The sequence below is a fragment of the Anthonomus grandis genome, chromosome 8, assembly GCF_022605725.1.
Source record: "Anthonomus grandis grandis chromosome 8, icAntGran1.3, whole genome shotgun sequence".
Taxonomy (NCBI): domain Eukaryota; kingdom Metazoa; phylum Arthropoda; class Insecta; order Coleoptera; family Curculionidae; genus Anthonomus; species Anthonomus grandis.
This window is the reverse complement of record NC_065553.1, coordinates 22,771,315-22,795,894: the sequence shown is the minus strand read 5'-3', so window position 1 is coordinate 22,795,894 and position 24,580 is coordinate 22,771,315. Positions and strand designations below refer to the sequence as shown.

The 24,580-nt window shown below is 32.7% G+C and overlaps 1 protein-coding gene across 9 annotated transcripts in view; it reads left to right on the top strand.

Annotated features, from left to right (window-relative positions):
• The window catches only part of LOC126739372 (caskin-1), a 576,780-nt gene that overhangs the window by 490,937 nt on the left and 61,263 nt on the right, over positions 1-24,580 (top strand). For all 9 annotated transcript variants that reach the window (XM_050445028.1, XM_050445027.1, XM_050445026.1 and 6 more), the window contains one exon: positions 5,995-6,171. In XM_050445028.1, coding sequence (XP_050300985.1) covers positions 6,003-6,171 — 169 coding nt within the window. In that variant the 5' untranslated portion in view covers positions 5,995-6,002. The remainder of the gene's footprint in view (positions 1-5,994; positions 6,172-24,580) is intronic.

Below are 24,580 nucleotides of genomic sequence, written 5' to 3'. Positions count from 1 at the left end.
CAAACATTTCCCTCAAGCACTACTACCCAAAAGAGTCAAAAATTTTATATCAAATTAGTTTAAATTATTAAAGGCATTTGTTCAGAATGCTCCTGTGAATACTATGCTTTTTGTTTTATGATAATATTCCAGCGAGTTTTTTAGATATCGGATTTTAAAGTGAGTGCTCACTATGAAGATCAAATATTCTCCTCGAACACCAGTACCTGTTGTAGGTTACTCAACGAAGGTTACTCAAGAAGAAGATCTCTAAGGTACACTTCAATTAATGTACATGTTTTAAACACTCATATCAACCAATGGGCAAATCTGTCAGTAATCTGCCCTATTTTAAAAATGATAATATTTTGCTATACTGAAGGTGAATAACAGAAAAAAAACGGGAATGTTCTAAGTGACTGGAGTAATTCATTACTAAATTTCGTCTACGCATTATTAATTTTGGATTGCTTACAAGCATTTGAGTGCCTGAAATACTTATTTAAGTACTCTTAAGCATTTTTCAAGTGTTTGGAGGTTTTAAGGGCTTTTTAGTTAGTTTGAATCCTTGGCTTAATTCTTTTAGGTATCTTTTAAGCTTCTTCCAGGCATTTGATGTACTGTAAATGTCTGGAATAATCATCTAGGTAATCTCAATATGGATAAATTTTTTTACTGCAAATACGAACAATATAACTTACTTATTGAAGTCCATTTTTCACTGAGCACTTTTTCCCATGTAACCTAATAATGTAAAAATGTAATAGGATGTCATAATTGAGTCCTCAAGCCTTTTCCAAACTTACAACGATAATTGATCATACTTTAGGTCCACACTATATAAAATAAAATAAAATAAACTTAAAATCACAGTAAGTTTAATAAAACTTTAATCAAATGATGTCATGTTTTGCCTTAAGGCCAATATATCAAAAATTTATAATCAAATAAATTTGCTAATTAAGATCATTTGTTGAAAATACTCCTATGAATCTAATACTTTTTATTTTATGCGAATATTCCAGCGAATTTTTTAGAAATCGGACTTTGAAGTGAGTGCTCATCTTGAGGAACAAACAATCTCCTCTTTCCAACTTTTAATCAGATTAGTTTAAACTATAAAGATCATTTGTTAAGAATACTCTTCTGAATGTTATGCTTTTTGTTTTATGAGAATATTTCAGTTTCTACTTTTTTAAATATCAAACTTTGAAGTGAGTGCCCTCCTTAAAGATCAAATATACTTCAAGAACACCACTACACATTAAGCCTAGTATTTCAAATACTTAATCAACAATTTTTAGAAATATCGAACTCTGAAGTGAATCCTCACCTTGAAGAAGAAATACTCTCCTTGACCACCACGACCCAAAAAAGCCAATATTTTAAAAACTTTTAATCGAATTAGTTTAAAGTATTAAGAACATTTCTTCACAATATTCTTATGAATATAATGCTTTTTATTTTACGAGAATGTTACAATGAGTTTTATAGATATCGAACTTTGAAGTGAGTGCTCACCGCATCAAGAACAAACATTTTCCTCGGACACCACTACCCAAAAGAGCCAATATTGTGATGCATATCCTGGACATTTTATGTAATATCTTCATTGCTATTGATCGCATGATATTTTCTTTACAACCAACATTATAGAAAATTCAAGTTTCAAGTTTCTCTTAAAGTTTTCAAGTTTTTCAAGGAAATTTCAAGTTTCTTAAGCAAACTCAAGTTTCCTTAAGAAACTTACTAAACATCCAAGGATTCAAACTTGCAAAAAGCCTTTATTGCTTTAAAGATTCAACCCGGAGATATTACTGGGTATCTCAGCTAAGAGTGGTCCTCTTATGTAATTCCCTAATTAACGAATTTTTAAAATATTTAATATTTAAATTGTTCTGTATTGAACTGTCCTTAATTTCTAAATCGGCGCGTTTGTTTAATTTTAATCAGCACTCGCGTGTATTGGCGTGACTTCCTGTACTCAATAACCGTCCCGGAGAGTAAAACGATAATTAAAATAAAGAGTGATTTAACATTCAAAAGACCATAAAATCTCGAGGGCTCAATTTGCATAATTAATGCTCTCTTTTGAATTAAAACCGACGGCTTTTAAAACTTTTTTTTTTTGTTTGAAAATTGCTCAAGAGCCACTCTTAGATTACAGTGAGTATAATAATTACCCCCTTAACTTTTAATATTAAATATGTAATTTTACCTTACCGGGGTCAACTTGCTAAGGGTACGACACTGTTTTAAAATCGTATAAAGAAACCTTATTGGTTAAAATAATGACTCAATATATAGCGAGATAGGCTAGATACCAGGTTTAATGACGCCTTTTATATGGATTTAAGCACCGGGGGTATTTTTAAATTACACAAGACAGCCTTAATAATTAAATTCTTTTCAGATGTGTAATCGTTTTGGTAATGGCGCCCTTTAATAGGGATTTTAAAATGCATTTAGTTTTTATTATGGTGTTTTTATCACTACTGCCTAAAATCGCTCTATTGGATTTTATCTCAATATATTCTTGAGGTCTAGAATCAGCACTTGCTTTGATAAGGATGAGTTTACTTTGTTACCTAAGAAAGAGATAAAAAGGGGAAGACTAAAAATTCATTTTTCCAATAATTGTCTCACTTATTATTGGTGACAAGAAAACTCTTATAAAACATTTTTGTAGCATCAACAGTTTTTCCTGCATTTATATATTTCCGTTGAGATATGCAAAAAAAGCATTTGCAATCTGGCCTCCTTGGTCCTTCGAATAGGATTAGAAAAAATAAAAATAATTCATCTGGCAAGTTAAAGTAACTTCTTGTAAACAGGTAAATAAAAGAGCAGCAGGAGTAAACCTTTTCTTCTCAAAAATTGAAATTTTGAAACTTGACCCTCTGTTGGTCCTTATATATGTTAATTGAAAATTGGAAAAAAGCTTTTGAAACCTGACTCTCTGGATGTCTGCTTGTAAATTGGAAACTAGGAGAGCAGAAAAAGCAAATTCTCTTAATAAATGATAATTATTTCATTGAAATATTTCAAAACAATTTTGAAAACTTGACTCATTTTTGGCCCTTTGAGTCGGATTTGTCTCGGTAATTGAAGTCTTCTTGTAAACTAGATACTAGAAGACCAGGTGAAGCAAATTTTGTTCTTCTCAAAAGTTGAAATATTTCCATTAAAATATAGAAAAACCGTTGTTTAAGTAACTTGATACTCTGTTGGTCATCTGAGTCATATTTTGTTGAAATTGAAAAAAAAATAAGAATTTTTTTTTGGGAAATTGAAGCCTGTTTGTAAACTAGGAACTAAGGGAGCAGGACGAGCAAATCTTGTCTAAGATTAAAATAGATTCATTGAAGTATGGAAAAAATGTTTATAACTCTACCTTCTGTTGATCCTTTGAGTCTAATTTAAAAAAAATGTCTTTTCTGAAATTGAAGTCTGCTTGTGAAATTGAAGTGAAAAGGAGGAGCAAATCTCTTTCTCAAAAATTAAAATATGTAAAAGAGGCTTTTGCAACTTAACCTCTATTAGTCCTTCGAGTCGGATTAAAACAAGTTTAGAATAATTCTTCTCGGAAATTGAAGTATCCCTATAAACTTGACACTATCAGAGCAGGAGAAGCGAACCTTCTTCTTTTAAAAAATTAAAATACTTCTGTCGTAATTTGAAAAAAGGCGTTAATTTTTTTTTAAAATATTGACTGACTTAACTGAAATTACTTCAAATTCCAGGAAAATACCTGAAATAAATTTCAAAAAGTCTGGAACGTATCGGTAACTTCTAATGTCTCAAATGAATTGAAAAATGAACCCAATGTTCAATGACAGGTGAAATGTCTTGCTCTCTTCGTTAGAAAACCACGAAGATACAAATGTTTGACGAGTTTTCGGTGCTTTGACATAAAAATTATGAAGACATCGCGAAGACGGGTTAATATAAATCCATTGTTGAACCAGAGGCTTATAGAATGAATATCGGACATACACATTATGACATTTCTATGGACGATTTTGCTGAACATGAGCATAGGTTATGTTAATAAATTGTTAATATTATTCTGTATATGATGATAGAAAAGTAAGCGTGAATCTTTAAGGACTAAAAATCTTGGTCATGGAATTCTCATTCATTGTGGACTTAAGCAGGATGGAAGGAGCGTGAAAATTATAGAAATTAGGTTTGAAATCCGGAAATATGAATGTTGCTGGCCACCTTATTAAACTTGGATAAGGAAGAGGAGCTAAAGAAACTGGAACTGGAAATGCAAAGGAGGAGGGAGAGGATTAAACGGTGGGAAGCTGAGAGGAAAATGATGAAACAAGATGCAGTGAAAAACAATTGGTTCCATTTTTGCGGAAACAAATCCTCTAGAAATAACCGAAGTAGCGGTTATTCCTAACGGGCTAAATAATAGGAAAAAGCTTCTATCAAAGTTCCCCAAACTCCCTAAGACTTTAAAGGGTTTAAATTAACATAAAATCATTAAAATCATAGTTTACAAGAAATTTGACTTTAAAAAATCAAGCAACTAGATAACCAAGAATATTAAATGAATATTTCATTTGGATAATGATTTATTACATGAAGATATGAAACTTTTTTTGCAAAAAATGTCATTTACCAATTGGCAGGAGGCAAAGGAGGTGTAGAAACTCAACATCTAAAATTAAAAATAGATTTGTTTTACAAAAGCTCTTAAAAAAAAAGTCACCAGCTCATCCAGATGTCGGGAGGTAAAACTGTTGATGCTATGCAGAAAGATGATAACTAGGATTCGTCCACGCTCCAGGAATTAGAGTAGATCATGTCAAAAAGTAACATGTAAAAATGCTATCCCCATTGTAGCATACAGCTTTGGTGTGAACATTTAGCCATATGTAAATGGCTAACATCAAGCAACATCCTTTTAGAGGCTGAAGGATACTTATGCGCGGTACAAGATCAAGTTATCCCGATAAAGTCCTACCTCAAATATATTGTTAAGGGTAAAAAAATCACTGATATAAGTTTCTGTATATGTAGTGAGGGGTATGAGAACATGGAACACCGAAGTGGATGTAAGAAAATGGCTACAAGCGAATACACCATAAGGCACAACAACGTAACAAAAATAATACATGGTGAAATATGCTTCAAATTAGGTCTTATTAAGTTTAAGGAGGTACACCTACGCACATTTCATATAATATGAAACCTGTAGGACTTCACACTTCATTTATTTTTTTACCGTAGCTTTATAAGTTTATTGGGTTTCTTTGTAAATTTTATGGAAATTAATGAAATTATTTATTTAATATTTATATTTATTATTGTCTTCGAGACGTTGGCCGGTGTGTTACTTGTGTCATTCCAGAATGACCGAAAACTCAGATAATTTTTCGGTGCTTCCAATTTCGTTACAATACATCACCGACATAATTTATAATCCGCATCTAAAATGCGTGAGAGGAAAAAAAGAGAAAATAATAATAATTGAAATAAGAAAATATCTGATAAATTAAATCTAGTAAAATGGTTTATCAAAGAGTAGTACCTAGTCTTAAGCGTTTCAATATGGCTGCCTAACATCAAATATAACATGTAAATCCCCTTTTTTGCCCTAGAAAATCAACGTTATCTGATAGGAGATAAATGATTTTATATTAATTCCCTTTGGTACCCAATTCAGGTCCATAAAAGCCGTCCAAAAATGATAAATGACCACACACACACAACCGTCAAGATCGAGGTGTGGCATTCCCTTCGAAAAGTGTTGCCTTTTGAATTGAATAAAATGAATATTAATATATCCGATGAAAGGCGTAAGTAAGTTTGTTTCTTTTTTAAATTTTCGTTGGCACCATGTATGCCAGTGGCATGCAACGGTGCATACGTCTATATCTTGCCCTCTTGATCGATGTACACGTGTAGATGATGATGAATGATGCGATACATGTTTATATTGCCTGTCTATCATTTTTCAGTCTTTTTATATGGAGTATAATTGACAGTTTTTTTTTCTAGTGGGCGGCATGTCAAGGCCGCCTAAGCCGGCAGCCACTGCAAAGAAAGTCGCACCTCCAGCGGTACCACATGAATTTCGGCACTCTGGAAGTTCCTTTGGTAGTGCGGGATACGGCAGCTCCGAGGATGGAAATGGGGGATTTTTGGCACCTACCGATTCTGCAGGAGGACCTAGAGGTAAGAAACGTAGAATATCACTCATATCATACCATTATACTAGGGTCAGAAACCTAAATTTGTATAGCAAATGAAAAATTTTAAATGTGCGTTCTTTAGCAACAAGGTTTTAAGATTTTCAGAGTTTGGTTTATAGCTCGATAATATTTTGTGCTTTTTAAAAACTTAGGAAGATAATAATATATAACTGGATCAATTTTACATTCCTAACTTTAAATTCTTCTGTAAAAATCGGTAGATCTAAACAGCTAGAGGTTGGGGTTGGAGTGTTTTTGCGTGCTTTTGCTGTTCTACTATCGGAAAAACCCCTGTATTCAATGTAAGTCTTGATTAAAATGAAAATTCTTACTAAATTGGCTTAGATGCCTTTAAAATGTTACCAAAACTTCAATTGGGATTTAAACAAAGATATGCCTGCGCCTCTGCCCTTGCTAGCACGGACGATATCTTGAGAGAGAATGATGCTGGAAAATTAAGTCCTTTTAGATTACTCCAAGGCTTTCTGTACAATCAATCATAAGCTAGTAGCTAGTAAAAACCATTGGTTCTTACATAGGATTATACGAAAAATCAATACGTGTGATAGAAAATGGTTTAGCTGCAAGGTTTCAATATCATTAACGCAATCAGAATAAAGTATAATTAAAAATGAGGTCCCACAAGGATCCATTAGATCCTTGTGATCTTCTATTATTTTTTAAATTTACAAATGTAATATTATTAGAGCTTTATATAGTTGTAATTCAGATCAATATGTTGATGCCACACAAATTAGTATCCTATTCCTTTTTTTCCTCAATATTGGATTCTTGCAAAACAAATTATTGAAAATGATCTGAAACGTTTAGTGGACTTTTAAAAAACGTAATTTAAGTGAAAGTCCTAATAAATCAGCAGTGCTGTACTCGGGTAAAAACAAATCGGAGTTTATCAGGAGGATGAATTTAACGATTCATAAGGATGTTGTTTCAGCTTAACTCTGTGCTAAAAACTTAGGTCTTATGGTCAACACATAACTAAGGTATAGGGAACATGTTAATCTTGTCATGAAAAGAGCCTATTTTTTATTAAAACTCCTTAACTATATCGACATTTATTGACAGTATCAGAAAAAAGGCGCGTTTTAAAGAGAATTTTAGTACTGCAACCTATTATAGTACCAGTTTGGTAAACCTTCTTAATGAAATCAGAAAAAAAGAACTAACATGTCTTGAATTGTTAGATTTTAATAGAGTCTACGATACTGTAAATGACGAAATGTTATTAGCAAAACTTCCTTATAATTTGATAATAAATTACATACTAAGGAATTATGAACTAAAAATCAAGTTAGCACACTATATCTACGGGCCTCCCGTAAAAAAGTATCGATAACTTTTCACAGGATCACAATTTAATATTAAATGCTTCTAAATATTATTTATTGATACTGAGTTGTGGCAAAAATGCTTTTGAGATTTAATCTAATTTTCATGCACAGTCAATGGGGTCCAAAATCTAGGCAAGAATTTGACAGTGGTATTCATATATTAACTAATTAAAATAATATATATAACTAATTAAAAATAAGCAAAATATTGTATGATATAATTGTCTTATGTCGAATAATTTAGTTTGGTAAATAATAATAAATTAGTTGGAAACAATTTATTTTTTTCAAATATTATTTTGAGTAGCCATTTCTGTATGATGTTTAGCGGTTTAACATGAGAATCTCTAACTCCTCCCCAGGTGGTTATTCCGTAAGTAAGTTGAGATTGTATTAATGAATAGTAGATTACCACCAGGTGTTTAATATATGAATAAGTATTTCGGTACTTACTTTTGGTACTTTCCGATATACCGGGTGGTGCGTCGCCGAGCGGAACATAGGAAATCCCATGTAAATTTTAAGGGGGTCAATTATTGGCTTCCCTGTACATTTTACAGATAAAATGTAAGATAACTTTTTAAAGAGACCAATCTGGCAAACCCTCGTTTAAAGTTTCAAAAAATTTTAATAAGCGAATCTTGAATTTAAATGTAATTGCAAAATTACCAAATTTTCGGTTCAGGTAAAACCAGACACCAGCCGCCAGTAAACAATTTGTTATAAGGCTTTGTCAAATCTGACTTACAGCCGAATACAAGAAATGTTTTTTTTTTCGTTTTATCAATCTCACAACCATACATTCAAAGTAAGACACGTTAACATTACTTTTTTTATTTAAACTTTTATTTAATATAACGATGAAGTTATATTAAACATTTATATCTATTTTTTCATCGATTGAATAATTCATACTTGTTTTCAAATATCGACTGTCACTGATTTATCGACACTTTTCCTCACGTTTTCCTCACGTCAGTGACAACGTGGTGCCCGTTTGGTTTTACCTGAACGGAAAATTTAGTAATTTTGCAATTACATTTAATTGATTTAATTCAAGATTTGCTTATTAACATTTTTTGAAACTTTGCACGAGGGTTTGCCAGATTGGTCTCTTCAAAAAGTTATCATAAATTTTTTCTATAAAATGTACAGGGAAGCCAATAATTGACCCCCTTAAAATTTACATGGGTTTTCCTATGTTCCGCTCGGCGACGCACCACCCGGTATTTAATGGTTTCTGCTTCAGGACTTGATATTTTTGGATTAACCATTAACGGATTTGGGATAATGAAATGATAAACTTCTTAGATCATTCCATTCTATAGGAAGCTTATAAGATGTAAAACTAATATATTTTTCTTTAAACTGAAGAAAATTTACTTTTAATTGAGCCTTAATGCGGCAATCTAACCTTTGGTACTATGCCAGCATGTATGATTTAATTTTAGTTTTTGAGTCCTGAGGATGATCTTGTAGGGATCAAAACGTCGACTAAAATATATAAGACGATTGTCCGATGACAAGAAAAAAAATTAAGCAATCTTTTGGTGTAGTGGCGGTAGGTTGATTGCAGCGAAATAGTTATTGTTCAATGTTTAAAATGAAAAATATGTTTAACTAGCAATAAAAATTGCACACATAAATATCAGGTCCATATTTACCGGCTTTAATCAGCTTTGTTTTCTAATTCAACAAAATGATTATGATGTCGTTTTTGTCACAGAATCATGGTTAACACAGAATACTAACTCTGCATTATTTAATATACCTGGCTTTAAAATACTAAGGGTAGATAGAACACAGGGTAGAGAAGGAGGAGTTTTGGCTTATATTAAAAATACTTTTCCATGTCGTAAAATTAATTTTAACTTTCCGGAAAGTGATATTTTTGAGTATTCGTTTATCAGTTTAAAAGTACGCAACATTTCGTATTGTATGGGTATTTACTACCGACCGCCTAAATCAAATACAATGTCATTTGTGTCTGACATTGATAGCGTTATGTCATATCTTTGCTCTCACTTTGATAACATTATATGTCTTAATGATTTTAACATTAACTTTTTTAACATTCCAAATCCAGTTTTGACGTGCTTGGAAACCTGAACCAACAAGAATTACAGCCACCTCGTGTAGCTTGGTAGATCCAATATTTATTTCTAAATCACTAGATTTAAAATCTTACGGTACCTTAAACGCCGATTTAATTTCTGATCATCGGGTAACATTTTGTGAAATAGATGTTCCCAAGATAAAAATATTACCAAAATTATTACGCTAACGTTGTTTTAATACATTCCATTATCAATTTTTTCTTAATGATCTTCAATCACTAGATTGGCATTCCATAATCAATACAAGTAATATAGATAATAAAATTAATATTTTAAAAAACCTGATTATCAAACTATTTAATAAACATGCTCTTAAAGAAACTCGTAGTATCACCAAACCAAAAGCTGAATGGCTTACACCTAATCTGAGAATGTTGATTAAAGATAAAAAGAGAGCTTTACAAAGGTATAAAGCTTCTAAAAGGCTTAATGATCCTGAGAAATCTAACAGTTACTATAAATAAAGGGAAGAAGCAAAATTATTTCCATTTTATTGCTTCCCAAAATAATAGTCATAAAACATAGCCTACACTCCGCAATTTAAATATCCATACTTCGGATTCAACAAAAAAGGATTTACCCCATCACCTTTCTAATTCTGATGCTATTAACACTTATTTTTTCGCAATTTTTTCAAATTGTAAATAACAATTGTAATAATAAAATAAATTTTTATAATTCTAATCTTTTTAATGCAACTAATAAATTCTCCTTCAAGCTAACAGACTCTAAGGAAGTTAATACAATTTTGCACAAGCTGAAAAAAGATTGTATAAGTGATGATGATATTTCTCTTAGAATGCTTAGGTTCTGTAGTAATAACTTGTTGTTTTGAAAACAGTTACTTTCCTCTTGCATGGAAGAGCCCTTTTGGAATTCCTCTTACTAAGGTTGCTGATCCTAATGATTTCTCTGACATGCGTATCATAAGTATTTTGCCGACAGCGCCTAAAATTTTTGATAAAGTTCTGTATATACAAATTCGCCATTATTTTTTGAATAACAAACTATTACCGAATACTCAGTGTGGATTTAGGGGTGGGCTTAGTATAGCTACAGCTCTTGCTAAAGTAACCAATGGTATTTTTGAAAGAACAGAGCAGGGCAACGTCGCAGTACTTGCACTCCTTGATTACTCATTGATACGATCAACCATTGTCTTTTAGTATTCAAGCTTAAATACTTCGGGTTTTTGGAAGAGTCAGCTTCTTTGATTCGCTCATATTTATCTGAGAGATATCAAAAGATTTGCTATAAGGATAAATTTTCTGAAAAACTCCATATTTTATCTTGTGTACCACAGGGTTTGATATTGGTGCCATTACTTTTTATAATTTACACTTCCTATATTCTAACGTCCTTTAAAAAATGTCATCAAAAATGGCCTACGCTGATGATGCTCAATTGTATATATTTTTTAAACCTGATTCACATGCTGAGGCCTCTGACGCTTTAAATAACGAGCTCAAACTAATATGCGAGTTATCTCATGAACATAACTTAAATTTAAATTAAAAAAATTGAACTTAATGGCCTTTGTAAATAAAAGTGGGGTTGAGCTGGTAAAATCAAACATGGACATCATACACAATACTAAGCTGCAATTTGTCGATCTCGCTCGGAATTTGGGTGTTTGTGTTGATTCAACTACGATTTAGCGAGCATGTAGAGCAGTGGCGGAAGGCATTTTCTAGGTTGAAATTCTTTTTTTACTAATAGGCACTTTTTAAATTTTAAACTTAAAAAAATATTGTAGCGCGTAACTCGGTTCAAACCAATTTATTTCCAACCCGTGTGAGTCATACCTACTGTCCAACCACAAAAAAATTTTGTTTTAAAAGATTCAGAGATTTGGTGGCCGCCAGCTTTTAGACAGTGGAGAAGGTAGTGGGAGAAATTTTAATAAGAGCGCCACTTGATTTAAATATTTTACACCAAACCCTGATATATTATGATGGTAATATAAGCCCCCCTTAATCAAGAAAATGATGACCTATATTTATGCTTGTACCTAGATCCTAAAAGCTGAAAATAATTTGGGAAAAACTCAAATAACAATCCATAGGTCCACCGGATTGATATAATCATCCAAGAATTAACATAGTCACTTCTATTTATATAAAAAAATTAAATTCCACTGATATTTAAATTTAGATAATTATTCAAAATGTAAAACTGTAGTAATTTTAAGTAAATAAAAAAATTGATAAAAGAATTAAGAGTTACTTGAGGTATGCTTAAGGCGAGGAATTAGTAAGGAAAAAAAAACAAATCCGCACTGAACTACTGTTCAAGGGGAAAATCCAAAACGTGATCACGTGTTGTTTACAAGAAGTATATGTTTTGAGCCTAATTCACAATACCTCACTGGCCCTAAATACCTTTTACAAACTCTAGTCAAGTCACATTAATCTAAATAAAACTTTTAAATAGTAAGGTTTGAATTTGAAAGCCTATTAATGGTATGTTGGTGCAATAAAACCTATTAACCAACAATCAACACTATGACTAAATATGTTATTTGTAGCAAATAGCCGATCCCTTACAAGGTGATCCAGGCTCAATGTCAAAATCAATTATGTCGATGCTCGACTCAAATGGAAACCCTCAGGTTAATGTTAAGTCCAAGAACCCCTTAACTTTTTGGTTTTACATAAAAGAAAATAAACCCATAAAATTCAAATTAATAAATCAACCCCCAACCCTAAATCAAACCGTTTAATAAGAGAAAAATAAAATAAAATGTGCAAAAACTTGCGTGTCCTCTAATCTTTTGTGTATTTTGGCTAAGGTAGCTTAACTCGACAGCTCTGGAACCAGTCAGCTACAACCAGGGTAACGACCATATGGGCAAGTCGATTTCAGGCAAGTTCCAATCCAAAATCGCAGAGCCACAGTACAATGCTCAGTCCAGGCTGTATTGAGGCTCACTTCAGCCGGTTGCCAACAGTGTTGGGATGACCAGAAGAAACCAGAGAATAGGAAGAGACCAGAGAATAGAGGAGAGAATGAGAAAAAGGAGAGGTCTCTAAAATAGAGGACAAAAAAAATCAGTAAAATAAACACACAATCAATTCTATGGCAATTACCAACATGTTGCTACATACCTAAGGTGGTGAGCGAGGCCTAGAGTCTCGTTTTGTGATTAGAAAATTTCAAAATCCCATAAATGGTGTAGGAGCAGCCGACCAAATCCAAAATCAGGTCAATCCGAAATCCTCTCGGCTACAACTTCTCACTAGACGTTCATCAAATTAAACCCCAAAACTTGGGAGGAATATTTTTCCATTCAACCGAATTACCGGCAAGATGAACTTAAATTTTCCTTAAAACCACAAAATGTGGACTGTTCTTTCTGATAACGGGATGGCTATATGCTGGACAAGGAACTGACAACTGACCAGACAGTGACAGGTGACACTGGCAGTGAACTTGTCACTCTCTCTCTTCGACACGATCTGACCCTGCCTCTTGGTGCAAACTACGCGGAGACTCACTCTATCAAAATAGAAATTCCGCAATACCACAGCAAAATGATTCTGCTCGAATACTAAAACATGGAAAACTAACAAAATTTTCCCAACGGGGCTACGAAATTCCAATTTTCCTCTTACGTCGCTCTGCCTGATTTATGACGCTCCGTCATCCGCCAAATGGAAACCAAACTTTAATGGGAAGCAGCAACGCTGCCAAACCTCCACAACAACAAGTGTGTCAATAGTCATTACTGTTAATCACAGTCACTGTCAATCGGCTAGTAGGGTTAGAAACCAGATGTCAAGGCACGTTTATTTTCTAAAACTTAACCTGAAGAATTGAAGGGGAATATAGCAAGCAAAACTGGGGAGGCCAATTTCAAATCAATTAGGATTGCCCAACATGATTCCGCTATAGAAGAAAGTATTTGTAAGTTTTCCTACACTAACGGATCACCATCTAAAGGTCTTATTTACCAATCTGTGGCACAACAGCACCTTCTAGAAGTCCCTCCATACCCCAGACATATACCGGCCTCATAGAAACTCTTGACAAACAAACCAAAGGTCAGAAAGTTTCCAACACCAGGTACATGAATAGGGACTAAGGAAACATAATACGACTAACTCCACAGAGGTGTGCTGACAGGATAGGGTAGGTAAATACATTCCTAAAAATAATCAAACCCCAAAAGCCTTAAAAAAACAAATTACACTACTATCAAACCCCAAATTCCATTTATAAAACTGTAAATCACACAACCCTTTCAAGCCGATACCAAAACCCATAAACTTTTGCCCGAATTTATATGAAATCCCATGTTACATGCTTAGGGCAAAATCTGCATGTAACAATATGAACAGATTCGCTTGTACTTTCAATCTTTAACTACTGTAATTTTGTATACTATCCTTGCCTTGATGTGCTTCATAGAAATATGATACAGGTCATGCAGAATGCCTGTGCTCATTTGATTTTTGACTTAAAAAACATGATCATATATCTCATAAAATTATTGACTTAAAATGACTTCATATGGAAAACAGATGGAAATATCATTTATACAATTTCACTCACAAAGTTCTAGCCAATCATGATCGCAATTTTAATGTCTTGCGCAAAGTCTTTAAAATACGTCGTTCCATACATTCTGTAAACATTAGACATAAGACAAAGTATTCTATGTCTCACTTTCATACAACATTTTATATTAGGTCCTTTGCCTATAACGCAATAAAGTTACTCAACTCACTTCCGGATGAATTTCGATTGCATATAACCTTAATAAACTGTCAAACCTTTAAATTAAAATATAAACTTAAAATACATTTTTATTATATTTGCACCATTATATTATATTATATCAGTTCTTTTTGCATTTAAAAACCTTTTATTTTGCTTTAAATTGCATATTAGATGTATATTAGAATGATATATGTATGGCTGGTTAAGTAGAATAGCATTCATTTGCTAGACTTCGCCAGCCTGCATATTTAGAACAAATTGATACTTTTTAATTTTCATTTATTTAATATTGTAACATTATGTGGTATAAATAAAGGCCTTATTTATTTTTTTAAATGAAGTCACAAAAAATAATTCACTTCCACTTTTAATTTAACTTTTGTCTTTCTTGAATAGATTTCTCCTTTTTCAAATCTTACTATTTCTCCTGGCATTAAATCTCAAAGTAAACAATTTACAAAAGAATAAACGTCTCGGTAAGTTATACTCTACGCTTACATACGTCCGTATATCAGAACAGTTATCCGTAAAGACGGTTGCACAATACCCATCTTTCAATCGCGAACATATTTTACCGGGCAAGAAGAGAACACCGACATTCTTATGCCCTTTTGAAGGAAAAAGGCGAAACAAAAATAGCCCCGCGCTCTATAAGGCCGGACAAGTTCGGTTTCCATTCTTGGCCTTGTCCTTTCGGCGTCCGAGAGAATTTTTATTAGAAACCGATCGGGGATCGGATGCTGCCCAGGTCGCTTTTATCGAAGAACACGAAGAAGAAGAAGGAGAGAGAGAATGGCGTCAAGCCGGGGCTTTGTGTGTCTTTCCGTTGCTGAACGATTTGTTGGTATTTAGGAGCTGTTTGTTTGCAAATTGGACGGAGAGAGATGCGGTCAGGACATCAGTTAGAAAAGGGTCGACGTTTTTATTCTTTTCCTTCTAATTGATGCAAAAAACTAACGAGTATACATTAATAGCAGTACGTATTTGCGTCAAACGTCACAGCTGCCATAACTGTCATGCCTAAATATTATTAGGAAGCTCACGTCGAATAAACTGTCAATTATAACAAGTGTCATTACAGTCACCAGGTAAGTGTTAGAGGAGTTGGCATGAATTGAATGCATCAAGGCGCATTTTTTGATGTGCAAAAAACTTTTTTCTCTGCCAGTGGCGTCCCTACAGGTCTTCTATTGAATATTTTTAGTGAAAAAAATACTACGCCACTGCTTTTTTTTAAATAAAAATTATTTTTTAAATCCTCAATCACTTTTTAGCAAATTTGATTTCTTGCTTTTTTTCGTCCGACGCTTGGTTTTCGCTTAAAGAAATAAAAATAATTTTACTTCCCTAAAAATCTGATGCGGTGTGAAAATGTTTGTTCGTTAATTGCAAGCAAATTAAGGGATCAGATTTATTACAAGAAGTAATTTGAAAAGTTAAAAAATTTAAATAATTTCAGAAATACTCATGTGTTTAAGGCGTTTAAAAAGTAAATGGGAATAAAAAAGTGCCGTAACGCGTCTTTATTTAACGCAAATAAAGTCGCGGAGTCTTTTATGCATGTTTCTTATTGCTCGTATGGGCAACGAGCTGGCTTTTTATCGAAGTTTTATTTAAGTTTTTATTTTTTTAATCAAAAACCATGTATCGGACAAAAAAACCAAGAGATCAAATTTGCTAAATAGTGATTGAGGATTTTAAAAATAATTTTTATTTTAAGAAAAAGCAGTGGCGTAGTATTTTTTTAGACGCCACTGGCAGAGAACATTTTTTTTGCACATCAAAAAATGCGTCTTGATGCATAGAATACATGTACCAAATTTCGTAAAAATGTCTACATTATTGTTTAAGTTATTATTAAAAAACTGTTTTTTTTTAAAGCTTTAACACCCTGTATCTCAAAAATTAAGACGTTTAGGACATATGTTCATAGGAACTTTTTTTCTAAAAATGGTCCAGGAATCACCCTCTCAAATATTAGCACGTTTTTAAGGAACACCCTGTATATTACATAAAAATCATAGTTCAAAAATGAACGAAGGTGCCTTAATTTTAAAATGCATTAAATTTATATCCTTAAAGTACGTCTTTGCAGGAGGATATTGTCCATGTTCTAGCAAGCATTTCTCTGAGGAGTATTTATAGTCTTCGTTAGGTCGCATTAATCGGTAAAGCTTCTTCTTAAATGACTAGTTTCCGTTTTTATAATTTTATTTAAATAATAAATCCTATTTTATATTTTAATATATTGGTCAGCTCATTTGTGTTTTGTTATCTAAACCATAAAGTACATATTTTTAGTTACATAATTTTATGTAATTCATTCACTATCTATTTATTTTCATTGATATTATTTTTAAACCATATTCTAAATTAAAATATATGTGCCAGAGATTAGATTTGTTGAAATAAGTATAATAAAAACCAAATGATAACATTTCAATAACCTTTGTATTTAATTTCAAAAATTTAAATGAAGACCATCATTTTTATGGTATTAGGATTCGTAAGATACAAGTTTATGTAAACAAATTATTAAACAAGTATAAGAAAAATATCAGAACTAATGCAACTATCTTAAATTCTTAACTAAATGTAACTTTATATTTCGTTTTTCTCAACATAACATCCGAAAAACTTTAATTGTTTTCTTTCTCTACAATTGGCACTACTGAAATTTGTCAGAGTGACCAACATCGAAAGGACACAATCACGCAAAATGGTGGCCCCCTAGTAGTGGTCATTTATTTTTAAATGGATTGGCAGTCCAGGTTTATTTATTAAGTTCGTAGAAGTTGATGTAAGGCAATTACTTCGAATGTCATTACTGTTGTCTATTAATAGCTGTCAATAATCAACCACAACTGTTATAGTATTAAGAAGTTGAGATTCGGGTAGTAACCAGGTTGACATAAGAGTTACATCTTATATCACAAATATTTTAACTATCTTTTGTTAAAAAGGTTATGTGATGTTTTGGTTATCGGTAGGTTGACACTTTTGACATTGACAGATATACCCAGTAAGAAATTCATATTTCATGTTATAGCTATCATGTTTACCCAGTATCGAAAAGTTCACAGGAGATTCATTTATATTTTTAAATGAACAGAAGACAACTCACATGTCATTGCAGACACCTGAGAAGTGTTCACAAAGTTGGTTCGCTATAAACTTGATTTAAAATAGTTATTTAAAATATCATCACTGTCATTTATCAAGTTAAGAGACCAGGCACTATTATTGACTAAAGAAATTAACAAGAATACTTATATACAGAAGAGATTGGACTGTCAGCTGATTAACAGTTGACACCTACATCATATATCAATAGAATCTCATTCCTATCTTCCTTCTTTGGACTGTACAGCTATGCCAATATGTCACCGTACCAAAGTGCTTCTCGCTCTTACCTCCTGCCGATAGCAAAATCTCCAAATTACAGTTTTTTTCAAAATAATCTTATTTCCTTCCTGCCTTCTTGCGTACACCTGGGACAGTGGACCTTTGTACTGTAGTTTGTACTACAGTAGAGGTTTTCTTTCTTATCGATTCGTCGCTTCTTAGCTCTCTTTGATTGGGTCAATGATAACTTAGGTTGAACTTGTGAATTTTATTTTCTCTTTATGGCTTATTTTTTAAAGCTTTTCTTTATGGATTGCTTATCCTTTTTTATCTTGTCCTGGAACTCTACGGAATGATCTTTAATGTATTATGTATTGATTGGTTATGTATTGCGGTGACTTACAGTTGGATGTCACATGTTACTAAGCGTCTTGTCCTTCCTCCTAAGCTGTGCTTTTTTAAACCATGTTTTTTTTTAGAGGTGCTCCAATGCTTTCACATTTCCTTGATCTTGAAATTGTTTCCTCCATCTATCCCATATGGTATCATATATATTGAGTAGGACATGTCTCTGCTTATGTGAGGATTTATGGCTTAAATGTTTATACTTCTTGCTTCATGGGCTAGGTGGTCTGCCTACTGGTTTCCATAGATCCGAATAGTCCTAAGGCTCGAGCTTCGACCCCCTTTATTACTATCATTGGCTAAAGAAAATAACAAGGGCACTTTTAAAAGGCAAATGTCATTACTGCCACTGCCAACAAATGTCATTAGTGTCACCTGTGAAACGTTGAAAAATTGGTTTTCTTCCAAAGCTAACTTAAGATATTTACCTCAGATGTAATGATGACCTACTCCCTTATTTCCATAATTGAGTAAAGAAAATAACAAAAATACATATACATCATATGTTGTTACTGTGATCTGTTAAAGTCAAACTGTAATCAGGTCAGGCCAGATTGCGTTGTCTTATTAACAGATGACAATTAAATCATATAACCACAGATATAACCCAAGCTCATACGTTTTATTAATAGCGAAATCTCCCCATTACAGCTTTTGTTAAGAAAATCTCATTCCTACCTGTTATTGAGAAGTTCACTAAAGATTCCCGAGACACTTACCCCCAAACATCTCAAATTATGGTACTATCATATTTCAACAACTGTGGACAAACAGGTTAGCATATGACAGTTATATCATACATACATGTATCTCCAATAAATCCTTTAACGTCATACAAAGACCTCATAAATCCTATACTTAATGCCATTGATTCTTTGGCATTAAACAGTTTTAATGACAAAAATACATTTCTTATATTCAGAATTTACGAGGCGATTCTTCGAGAAAAGGGATATTGGGCCATTCCGACCATCTGGTGGGAAAATAAACGCAATATTTTATTTTAGTTTTTATTAGGCAGAAAGTCTGCCGACTTGTGTGCGTATATTTCCCCCCTCAAAATCCGAATGGGACTTTTCGATATTTTATGGGGAATTTTAGCTTTACGATGTGCCGGATATTGAGTCATAATTTTAGCGATTGGAAGCTTCTGGCTTTGTTTCTTTTTCAGCATAATTCCACGTTCACTTTTTTTAGTACGATTGATTTTTGTCATTTTAAATATTTTCCGGCAAAATTCTTCATATTTTCGGAAAAAATATTGGTGTGGATGAAAACCACACAGTAAACGGCTTTGATGTTACTTAGAAGATATTTGAAAAACATATTTTTAAATGACAGCTACAGCCGCATAAGCTACAGCAATTTCAAAATATTTGAATTGATTCATCACATGTGGCTTCTACAGACTTATTTCCTCAGTCCTGATTCCTTTTAGAGATGTGGTGACACCTAATTTTTATAGTTCTTTGATAATTCCTTCCATTTTTCGTTTCCTGTAACCGGGATTGATCAGTATTTTTATTTGATCAGCTCAACGACTTTCCACTAGGTCTATTTCCCTTAACTATGTCGTTGATTATCAGTTTTTCTACTTTGAAGCCTCCAATTTCTTTAATGTGTTGAAGATTGTTCTGTGCTCTTACAATTATTATGATTTTTGTCTTACTCCTATTAAGCCTTAGCCGATACTCTTTACTTTTCTCTTTCAGACTTCTTATTATGTGGAGATATCGCAGATTACTAATTTTCTTTCAACTGATATTCAATCCCTCTATCCGTCTCGTACTTTTGTCGTTTTACTTTATCGAACGCATTTGTGTAATGAAAAGCTTCTAGTGTATAATGTATTACATGAAGTATAACCTTACTTGCGTGTGATATCAATGCTACCATTCTGTACTTGTCAATCTAGCGGAGTTCCTTTTCTTGATATAGGGCTTAAAGCGTCCAGCTACTTTCCAGTGACCCAAATCTTTCTAAAGATCAGGTGCATAACATTTACTCCAACCTCTCCTATCTCTTTTAAAACCTCTGCTGTAATCTGTATCTGTGCCAGGAGATTTTCGATTCTTTAATGGCCTTCTAACTGCTTTTACTACCTCTGGCTTTCAAATGTTGGATTATCGTTCTGCAGTGAACTCAACGTGTTTTAGTCAAAGTCAAGTCAGACTCAAGTAAACAAATTACTAAAACACATCCACTAAAAATAGTCGATGTAAAACTCTGAAGGGCTTTAGTATGCTTGAGACACCAATAATCTCCTCAACTGAAGTCTAAATCCGCTAAAGCCTAAACTCTTATCCTCAAAGAAAACAGATTTCATGACCAATGGTGATGTGGTGATGAGTAGATGCAGGTCGTTCTGCTGACGAATCTGATATCCGAGATTTTCTATTATTATCATTTCTATTATTAACCCTATTGCGGGTCCAAGTTCCTTACAGCGTAAAAACCAGAAGATAATTTGTTGACAAAATCAAGTTATGTGCACCTCAAATTTCAATTCACAGTGTATAGTAATTCCAAGAAATGTATTGCTTGATTGTTGTTCTATCAGCTTATTGTCAACAGTAACACCCTCTTGTACTCCTTTGAAGTACAAAAGTCTAGTCTATTGAAAATAAAGAATCTTTAGAGAAGGAAAAGTATTATGCATAAGACTGATCTTTGAAGACACATATTCAAATTTTAAATATTTAGTGACCACGGATACGCGTTGTCGACGATCATGAAAGTAAGAAGAAAACCAAGGCACTGACACTTCTCTGAAACCATATTGTTGAAGCTTCCGAAGGTGTAACCTATAACTAACGCAGTCAAAAGCTTTAGTCAGGTCCTGAACCACTACAGCGGAAGCTCCACTACTGTTTATTTGACTGTCGAGATTGTGAAGAAAGTTGTGTATAGCATTAACTGTATGTGAATTTTCCTGAAAGCCAAACTGGGTGCTGCTTAGAAGGATATTTTGTTTCAGAAAAAACAATGCGCGAGGCTTAGCAAGTTATTCAATAGTAAGTTCATAGTAGGTTCTAAGACTTCCACTTTTGCGAATTGGAATTACTTTGACCAGTTTTGAATAAGGCAATGTTTATTGCCTGAACCAACACTTTTGAGGCAACATCAGATAAGTTTAAACAAGTTGTTACTGGTAACCCATCTTGGTTCGAAGAATTTCAATTTTTTATTAGCGATAATTTTTTTTAGTTCAGTTAGTTATATGAGAAATAAAGAAATAAAAGAATGAGCTTTCAATTAGTGTACTTAGCAAGGAACTAATATCAGAGTCATTTTGAATATTCTGGGCTGTGCTACAGAAGAATCTGTTAAGTTTACCTGGTGTATTCTCAGGAGAAATAGAAGGTTGAAAGTTATTTTTCTTCGAATGTCACTTACAATATTCCAGCATTTCCTGATTTATTAAAAGAGTTGTATTTATACATGTGTCCAATGTATATTGAATCATCAAGTGGTAAAATAAATATGAAAATTAAGCGCAGTCTTTTTATTTCCTAAAGAGATGTAATAAGCGAAGGTTTTTTGAGGATTTTTCAAGACCCTTATTAAGCCAAGATTTGTTGCAACTCGTGGGTTTATTTAACTACGAGTAAATTACGGGAAAGGCAGCATGAAAAATACTTGCCCTGTTAGCATGAAAATCCGATATTAGTTCCCTTGAGTTTGGCACATATTCCAAGAAATGAGTTCGGCCTCCCTTTTGAACCTACCAAAGAAGAGGTTCATGAGGCGACATTTTTTATAGTTCACTCTATATTATTGCTGGGTAGATAAGAACAAATATTCCTCAAGAGAAAAAAAGAAGTCGGTTGAAGATTTGAAGTCGGTGACCGATAGGTACCATTTTATGTGGTAGAAAATATATTACAAAGATTTATATCCTCCAATTTATATCATGGGGATCGCCTGCATACAGGCAGCATCTTTGACAGTATTTTCTCCGAATCTCCGCTATCCCTTTCACATCATTACATTGTGCTGATTCTCATCCATCATTGTATATGTAATTGATTTCAATTCTCTGGCGAGCTATCGAACTTTGTTATGTTATAAAGCTCATGGGATTCATAACCCTTTTCATGGTTTTCTTCATTTATATGTTTTTGTTGTCCTCCTTACACGCTCTTTTATTTCTATGTTTAAACGCAACAATTCGTGTTTTTTGCTGGCGTTTTATAGCATTTCTTGTGCTCCTCGGCTGTTCTAGTACCTAACCCAAACATTTTGGATGAAAGACTCATCACAGGTTATAAATACATAATGCTACAAATTTAATGGTTCCATCATTGACACTAAATAAATAAATATCGCTTAGCTTCAATAACATACTTATATATGTACTAAGCCTAAGTGTATCTTATACTAAAAAAATACCTTTAATGATAGTGAGTATACAATGTCAGTCCATGGTGCGGGTACAAGAGAGTTGGAGGACATTGACCCTGCTGAAGGACGTAAAGGTTTAGGCCGCGTTCACACTGTTCTTAAAGAATTGTTTTTAAATTCTAAGGATGGCTTGCTACCAGTTGACACATTAGATCTTTATTCTATTCCTAATAACCTGAAGGACGAAAAAAGAAGTTTTTCAGGAAGCTGAATCTCCAGCTTTTTCCCTTCGAAATGATTCGGGCATTTTAGCATAGCAATTAAAACAGCAGCTTTATAAGAACAACTGATATATAGAAAATAACCAGTTGGTACTAATAAGTAACACGAGAAGAAATAATGACGCGGTAAAACCGCTGTAATTGAGTAGACCGGTAATAGCATGACAGATAGTTTATTTCCTTTATTACTGTTTTAGTAATTACGGAAAATGTTGTGTGTACTTGTTTTTACTTTCTTCTTTTTATTATCATAAATCTTTGGTTTAGTTTTCGCATCGTTAAATGCTCGTTTGTATTCGATCTTACTATTATCAAGTGTCAAGTTAATTAGAAAATAATTAATTTGTTTCCTTATATATTATAAGAATAATTAAGAGAATAATTGCAATGCGATTAAAAGAAATTCAACTTTTAAGGATATTTTAACACATCAATCACAAAGGTGAATAAAACAAATGAAAAGATATTTTTTAATTGAAAAAAATCAAACCTAGCCAGAGATTCTAAGAAAATCTGTATGTTTTTAACTAATATTTTGCAAGAAAAATTTCAAAAAACTAATAGAAAACTACCTACTAAGTCAACAACGCAAAATTTACTCTTCCTGGTACTTGCTAATGAAATTAACAAAAAAAAAATCTCTAGCCTAAAAACTGATTCTGCTCCAGAAAATGATAATGTAACTTTTAATTCTTTCGTAGTATCCACCCTTATATTACCAAACATTAATTCTATGTTTTTTAAAACGTGATTTAATTCCCAGGAGTTAGAAAACTAATGCAATTATACTGTAGCACTTTTACTATTTGTTTAGAATACTTGATACACAAAAATAGTCAACATATTTATTACATGCGTTTACACTAAACATAATGGCTTAAGACTACTAGAAATACTTATTTACACTGCATTTATTTCCTATTATTTATTTTGATTTAAAAGTCCTTATATATTTCTTAGTTATTCCAGAACATTCGCTTACTTTTCACGTGCGCCCCGAGATGTCGCGAGATAATTCCGAATCAGAATGTCAGAGGACAGCTGGTATATTTGCGGCGGCTAAGATCGCTAGATTATCAATTTTTTAAGGATAAATAAAAGTAGTTATAGACCTACATAAGTTAAAGAATTTTGGACAAATCTTTAGTAGGAAAGTATTTTTAAAATAGGTTAGTAGATTTTCTAGATGAACCATATTATAAAAAATTAAAACAGTTTGGTTTCAGGAATTGTTATTTTACTAAAGATACTCTTTTTAATATAGTTGATGAAATAAATAATTCATTAAAATCGAAAAAGAAATCTCTAGCAGTATTTGTTGACTATTAAAAGCCTTTGATAATACTATGTCTCATGATCTTTTATTACAAAGTTTGAAAGGTGTTTATAGGTTTTTATACGTGGAAACTCACTGTTACTTATAAAAAAAATGATCTAAGTGGCCGTTAACAATAAATGAAAATTAACTTTAGTTTTAGTGATGTCAAAAATATAATTATAGGCGTACCTCAAGGAACAATCTTGGAACCAGTGTTGTTTTTAGTTTAATAATATAATTTTAGTATTAATGATATAACTAGAACCCTTTCATCAATTGTGCGTCGATAATTTCATATGCTGACGATACAACTGTTTTTTTCAATAGCCAAAATTGAGCTGAGATCTATAAAAAGATACTGTCGCAGTGATTTAATTATATTCTATTAATGTACATAAAACTAAGTTTATAGCATCTTTTAATACGATGGCAGATAGACCTCTGATGCAGAATATTAAAATTCACACAGAATCCTGTCAGATGGTAAATTCATTAAAAAAAATCATAC